Below are 7,637 nucleotides of genomic sequence, written 5' to 3'. Positions count from 1 at the left end.
CCGTCACCGTGGCACCGGGTGCGCGTGCTGAAGTGTTCGCGCGCGTCGGTTGTAATGTGACGTTAAAGACGCTTCTACTCTTTTGTTGTTTAAAAACGTCGTAAAACTCGATTGGACGCCCTTTCCTGTGACAGCACAGACGCATTAATCCTATTGGCCCATAGCACGTGTGACTAGCTCACGTGCTTCCGGTTGAGGAGGAAAACGTGGGGTGGGGTGGGGGTCTAAAAAAAAGATTTTTAGAAAGAGTTTAGGAAGCGCGAGCTGTCATACGTGGGGGCGCGAGGCACGGGCCGCGGAGCATCACCGACCGCCGTGTGTGAGTGTGTTTTGATCTTCAAGACGAGTTAAGAAAAAAAAAATATATAAACAAATGAATAAATAAGTGAAGAGGTGCACGAGGCATTCCGATGGTGTAGCGACTTCAAGGTGCATCTAAAGATTGAAGATTATTTGCAATTTTTATTCCAGGATAAATATTTTGCTGGCAACAAGTGGGATTTTTTGTTGTTGTTGTTATTGTTGTTGAAACAAAAATAAATAAATGGAGGAGCGGAAGGATCCGTCCGAGCGCGAGAGCGCGTCCCCTCCGGTTCTAGTGCGCGAGGCGGCGCCGCAGGTTCACCGCACCACGAACTTCTTCATCGACAACATCCTGCGGCCCGACTTCGGCTGCAAGCGCGAGCTCCTCTCGAGCAGGGAAAACGTCAGCCCGCTGGTCGCGAGGCCGTCGTCACGCGCGGACTCCACCGTCGATCACCGCAGTTCATCGTCTTCTTCCTCTTCGTCTTCTTCTTCCTCATCTCCGTCTTCTTCGTCCTCTTCGCCGTCGTCGTCGTCGTCCAAGGTGTTGCTCGAAGCAAGCACGAAGTGCGGGGACGGCTCGAATCTCACGGAGGTGAACGGCGGGACCGGAGGCGGAGGCGGAGGCGCAGCATCTACAGCAACAGTAACAACAACCACAACCTCGGCGTCGACTAAAGACTCGCAACCTCTGCTGTGGCCCGCCTGGGTCTACTGCACGCGCTACTCGGACAGACCCTCATCCGGTGAGGCTTCTTCATCCTAGTGTTGGATTTTTTTTGATGCACGGGGAGCTTCGATAACGTTATTGGAGCACGCGCGTGGAAAAAAGAAATCTGTATAGGGGATATTTTGATTATTTCTGGCACAAAAAGAATTGTAATTCATTTATTTTAACTTTTATAATTGCATAATAATAATAATAATAATAATAATAATAATAATAATAATAATAAAACATCAACAATAATAATAACAACAACAATAATAACAATACCGATAATAATAATAATAATAATAACAAAACAACAATAAGAACAACAACAACAACAATAATAATAATAATAATAATAATAATAATAAATAATATGCTGTCATAATCTGTTAATCTGGCAAAATGTAAGCACCCATTCATTTATATCCTAATGATAGAATCTAAATAAATATAAATAAATATTTTTAACATGTAATTCTACTCTATTTACAAGCTTGATATTTATCTATACGTAAAGAGCAATACAATTAATGCGTTTTTGTTAATAATATATGTGATTGTAAACAGGTTTTTATAGTAAAGCAGGTTTATAAAGTCCGTCAATTGATTATTTTATATTAAATAATAACATTAACTCGGAAGTTCTGTGTTATTTAATATACATTTTTTAATTGCTAGTAAGATGTATTGATTAGACGTGTGGTTTATTTTTTTTTCCTTTTGCAGTGACTTTGCTGAGCTGTTGCAAAAACTCTTCATTAATTAAGTCACTGATTTTCTCATTAGAGTCTCGTGCACAAATTCAGCTCTTTGCATGACAATTTATTCAGATTATGCAGGAGCGACAGCAGCAAAACGAGGTTGAATTTTATTTCTGAATTATGGAGTATAATGACAATATACTGACAAGCTGTCAGAAACTTTAACTTGGAGCTGAACTGTCGGTCACGTGCACATAACCAGACTTCTGAGTGGAAACCAGCATTCAGTTATTTCAACATACGTTTATTATTTAGAACAATGATGCATTTATGCATTGTATATGAATCTGTATGTGGCTATGCGTATTGTCGGGGTCATAAAGCCCACGTGCAAAGTTAACACACTAACACACAACAATAGCAGGCTAAATACAGACTAACGTTATTAATTAGCAAGAGACTCACAACTTTTTCTCCTGAGCTGAGAGGAAAATAATAATAACAAACAAACATCGGAATAATCGAGCCATTGAATTCTAAAGTTATTTTTTTGCGGGAAAAAAGAAAGACTTTGTCTTCTGCAGTGTAATCTAGAAGCTCGAGTGTGTTGAACCGAGAGCAGTGGACTGAGGCCTGTAATGTAGCCTGCAGCTAAAAAAGTGTCTGTGAGCTGCAAAATAAGTGAATTTCCCCACTGTGGAATCAATAACGTTTATCTTATCGAAAGAAAGAAAGAAAGAAAGAAAGAAAGAAAGAAAGAAAGAAAGAAAGAAAGAAAGAAAGAAAGAAATGAAAAGTAAAAAATGAAAAATAAAAATACAAAACAAATTTAAGTAAAAAAAAATAAAATAAAAGACGGCTGTATTTATTTCGTGATGAGATTTATTTAAAAACTTTTATTAGAAGAGATACTAATCGATTATTGATTGATTTGCAACATTATTGTAATTATTTATAATGTTATTTTAAAAGAATAATAGAGAATAATAGATATTGGTAGGTTTTAGCTAATGTGAAATAGACATGAAGATCAGATTTCACTCCAATTCGACCAGATTGCTAGTTCTGGGAAGGTTTCCCACAGCACCACTGCAGCAGTGTGAAGGCCTTTATAAAGTCAACTCTTTGACCTATGTTGTAAAATCCAACCTGACTTTTTAAAGATCAAATTTCCGTTTAACCTGATTGCTAAACCCTCTCATCTGGGGATAAATACTGAGTGATTTATCGAAAGCATTATCATTTGCATATTGTCTAGTGTGTCAGTAGCATATTAGCCTTAGCTGATATAGATCGATATCGCGGTAATAGTGAAATCGTGTATTGTTTATTCTGTAGTATTCTTGTCTCACTTTAGCGTTAAATAAGGAACATTGAAAAAAACAACACACACATAAGCTCTATGGTTATATATGGTTATTAATGATATTTGTAGAATCTAGCATATATATACACACAAATGCATACACACACACACACACACACACACACACACACACACACACACACACACACACACACACGAGATAAACAAGTGTCTGGATTAAAGTATTATCCTATATTTCATAATGCAGTTTTCTGAATAGCGCACATGTGAATAAATATATACTCTACATTTATATAGTAATTTAATCCCAGGATTAAAAAAAGTCAGTGATGATAACAATTGGGATTAAAGTAGGATTATGACACTCACTCTTGGCACTAACAGGGTTTCTGTAACCAGAGAATCAGCGTCAACTGAGTGTTTTTACTAAGTATCTTTAACTTGGTGCTTTTAATACATAATGTACTTTATATTATCTCTTAAGGTGAAAGATACGTGCTAATAGACCAATGGAAAAGTAGGACTATGGTACTTTTATTTCGTAGAATGAACTAAAGGTACTTTTTTCCCAAAAGCGTTTTATACATAAAGGATAAATTAATGCGATGTTGCATATTTTGAGTTGTTTCGCTCCCGGCATGCAATAAAAGCGTGACTGCTCTGACACAGAGGAACAGAAAGGTACCAAAGTGAACTTTATCCTCATCGCTATAGTGGTACCATCATCTTTTGTACTGTTTAGTATGAATATTTTCACAGAACACAATGTACATTCATGATGATTTAAATGCAAGTTTAAAAGCTTTACAAGTCTAAAGAAAATTAAAGGTACCACGTGATCCTTCCCAGGTAAAAAGTGCACAATTACCGGTGTCCCATTGATGTGAACTTATATCGAATATATTTTAAAATAGTTTATCTATTTACACAATCGTTTTTTTTTTAAATGATAAATTGTGAAAATACAACAAGAGTAATTAGAGTGCATCTCTTGCTAAGTATATTCTATTTGAAATATTTTATATTTATTTCTGAGTATCGAACGTGCCAAAAATAATTTAAAAATATACAGTGTAGACCATGCGAAGTGTGTGTGTGTGTGTGTGTGTGTGTGTGTGTGTGTGTGTGTGTGTGTGTGTGTGTGTGTGTGTGTGTGTGATAAAATCACACGTAATGCTTAAATCAGGAAATAAGGTTACACACACTCACACTTTCACTTGGTGTTGTAGCATTAGTGTGTATTGTGTACATTTAATCTTTATATACGGAGCTGATGTAGCTTTAAAGATAAAAGTTTAATTACACCCGACAAATTTTTTATACATATTTATATATATATTAAATTGTTTTTTATTATTTTATATTTTTCAAAAAATCAATCCAAAACAAAAAAGAAACAAATGATGCATAAAAAATATATATTATTCAGGCAGTAATAGAATCACACAAATCAGGAAATATATTGTGATTGGTGCATAATGCATATTTACTTCAACTATTACATCAGCTCTCGCGCACTAAAGGTCTTAAGGGCATTTTTTCTTGTTATTAGAGCAGTATTTAGCTTTAGCATGTAAATTTTACCTTCACACATGATTCAAGACGCACTGACGGCTATATCTATGTATTTAAATAATAAACAATAAAAATAAAATAAATATGAAAAAAATATTCAGGAAATTAAAATGGAATAGCCTAGGATGTGCATGCTGGTGTCCTATTAAAGCAGGAATTAGAATATTATCAGGAATCAAACCTGATTGGCGCATTAGTTTATTGTTCCTTCTCTGATATATAAAGGTATTAAAAGTTCTGTATCATAAACTCACTCATGATGCTTCAAGGTTGGTTGGTGCATGGATGTAGATAATCTAAATAAGCAAATAAGCAAATAAATAAATAAATAAATAAATAAATAAATAAATAAATAAATAAGTTTAGGATAGGCTGTGCGTGCAAAATACTTGGGATGTTGGATGTACGACATAAATTCACTCATGATGCTCAAAGGTCGGTGCATAGTTGAATGAATGAATGAATGAATGAATGAATGAATGAATGAATGAATGAATGAACGGTTAAGCATGGTGATGGCGATATGCGGGCCCCCCATTTACGATATTTACGTCTTTGTTTTATTTTTCCACCGTTGTTCTTGGACCAGGACCGAGGACCCGGAAGCTGAAGAAGAAGAAGAGCGAAAAGGAGGACAAGCGGCCGCGCACCGCGTTCACGGCCGAGCAGCTGCAGCGTCTCAAGGCGGAGTTTCAGGCGAGTCGCTACATCACGGAGCAGCGGCGACAGTCCCTCGCGCAGGAGCTCAACCTCAACGAGTCGCAGATCAAAATCTGGTTCCAAAACAAGAGAGCCAAGATCAAGAAGGCGAGCGGCTACAAAAACGGACTGGCACTGCAGCTCATGGCGCAAGGACTCTACAACCACTCCACCACCACCATCCAGGAGGATAAGGAGGACAGCGAGTAGAAATGCACACGAGCAAAATGAGGATGGGGATTAATCCTGGTTCAATAATAACAACAACATTAAACCCATTCAGAATTTTCTTCTTCTCCTAGAAATTTATTTTTAAAAAATGATTGGCGCAAATATAAGGGGTCCAAGCACCAAATATGCTGGAATCCGCGTATTATTATTATTATTATTATTATTATTATTATTATTATTATTATTATTATTATTATTATTATTTGGAGAAGAAGATTATTATCACTGATCTCCTCCTCCTTTTCATCTCCTCATTTCATCACTCAGTGATATAAAAAAAAACAAGAGACGCTGAAGACGATTTTTTTCATGGACGCTGAGCCAAAGCGACCTTCTAACATGAAGAAGTGGACAATAATTCCTTATTTAATTCTGTACAAATATATGGACACTATGAAGATTTCTATAAATATAAATATAAATATATATAATAGCCAAAATTGTAAGATGTATATATTTAAAAATTCAGGTAAGGTTGAGACGTGTGTTTTCCTTACTTGCTGGCAATTTTTCTTTTCTTTTTTTTATTGTTTCTCTTCCTGTGTCATACTTTTTAGATTTTTTTTATTGCACTGTCCTACATATTTTTTTTAAAAAAAGAAAACCTCGCACAAATTCTTCACCACGACGGAAACTGACCCGATGCTTCAAACCAAAGATTTTCACCTGTTTAGGCATTATCTTGTCTGAAATAATAAAAACAAAAGAAAAAACGATTAGAATCAAAGTGTCATCAAATTTGGTGAACAAACGTCTGCTTTATTTCATGCAAGACATTTTTTTAGGTAAAATAAAATTAAAGGTCAAAGTCGTCTTATAGTGGAATAACTTCAAAATCCCCAAATAACATTATTTGCTTTCTTTCGTCTCGTTTATTATTAAATATAAGAAATAAGAATTTAAATCGTTAATATCTATCTATCTATCTATCTATCTATCTATCTATCTATCTATCTATCTATCTATCTATCTATCTATCTATCTATCTATCTATCTAAAACACATACCTGAACCCTCTTGACCTTTCACCCTCGCATCATTGTATCTATCGGCCAATCATATAAGGTGATGACAACACTGACATTTAGCAATCATTGGTGTCATGTTATGTATCAGATGTTTATTATTATTATTATTTTTATTTTGTCCTTTATGTACCCGTGTGTCTAATTTTATCCAATTAATTTACTCTAAACTGATTCTCCTTTTATTCACCATCTTTTATTTTCCTCCTATGTGTCCAGTTCAATACGATTCATCACTGGCCTTCACTGACTTAATAATCCGTGTGTGTGTGCGTGTGTGTGTGTGTGTGCGCGTGTGTGCATGTTAGGGTGCATGTTATGTGTGTGTTAAACGTGGAAGTTTTTTATTTTTTTTACCGTGGGCTATTTGCGGATTTTGTTTTGCTTTGTTAAAAATGTCGGTATCACCAACAACACCGCGCACAATCACAGCGAGACACAAACTAGTAAATCCTAAAGGTCAAAGTTCAAAGTGTGCCGTCAAAATAGACTCCCGCGGGTCTTCAGTTTCTAAAAAAAGTCTCACAACCTCGAGGGATTGCAGAGAAAATCTGCTGAAAGTCAAAGAGCTTTAAACGCGTGTACATGAGATGATCCGCCTGCTGAACAAAAGGGCGAGGGGGAAAAGTGTAGATGTTATTTATACTTCTATTATAAAGATAAAACGCTTTGTAACCTGGCCAGTGTCGCTTCATTAACGTTTATAATAAAAAGCCAAGCATAAATAAGCTATAATTAATTAAATGCTCAATTAAGAATCAAGAATTATCCGGCTTTTGGTTCAATTTAAATCGAGTGTTAGGGTAATAGTATTGATATGTTACACACACAAGGACTCTCTCTCTCTCTCTCTCTCTCTCTCACTCTCTCACTCTCTCTGTCTGTCTGTCTCTCTCTCTCTCTCTCTCTCTCTCTCTCTCTCTCTCTCTCTCTCTCTCTCTCTCTCTCTCTCTCTCTCTCTCTGCATATCGCTTCACTCATCTAACCTGAGAAATAACTGGGACTAAGAAGTGATTTTTTATATAAACTCGTATTTTCACTTGCATTCATTTGGTAGCTAA

General features: G+C 35.9%; 1 protein-coding gene across 2 annotated transcripts; it reads left to right on the top strand.

Moving 5' to 3' along the window:
• The first annotated feature begins 209 nt into the window (after window positions 1-209).
• On the top strand, window positions 210-6,294 carry en1b (engrailed homeobox 1b). Of its 2 annotated transcripts, none has more exons than XM_027176433.2 (2): window positions 210-1,049; window positions 5,199-6,294. In XM_027176433.2, exons 1-2 carry the CDS (start codon window positions 545-547, stop codon window positions 5,528-5,530), a joined length of 837 nt encoding a protein of 278 aa, XP_027032234.1. In that variant the 5' UTR covers window positions 210-544; the 3' UTR covers window positions 5,531-6,294. The 2 variants fall into 2 exon arrangements, with proteins under 2 accessions (XP_027032234.1, XP_027032235.1); XM_027176434.2 differs by having other exon boundaries at window positions 212-1,049; window positions 5,211-6,293.
• Window positions 6,295-7,637: the final 1,343 nt, after the last annotated feature.

Source organism: Tachysurus fulvidraco, chromosome 18 (genome assembly GCF_022655615.1).
Source record: "Tachysurus fulvidraco isolate hzauxx_2018 chromosome 18, HZAU_PFXX_2.0, whole genome shotgun sequence".
Taxonomy (NCBI): Eukaryota; Metazoa; Chordata; class Actinopteri; order Siluriformes; family Bagridae; genus Tachysurus; species Tachysurus fulvidraco.
This window is presented reverse-complemented; position numbering and strand designations above follow the sequence as displayed.

Excerpts from the sequence above, each read along its gene's own strand:
- en1b (XM_027176433.2), top strand. The coding sequence starts at position 545 with ATGGAGGAGCGGAAGGATCCGTCCGAGCGCGAGAGCGCGTCCCCTCCG. Across the intron at positions 1,050-5,198 it reads CTCGGACAGACCCTCATCCG|TTCTTGGACCAGGACCGAGG; the intron begins GTGAGGCTTCTT and ends TTTCCACCGTTG.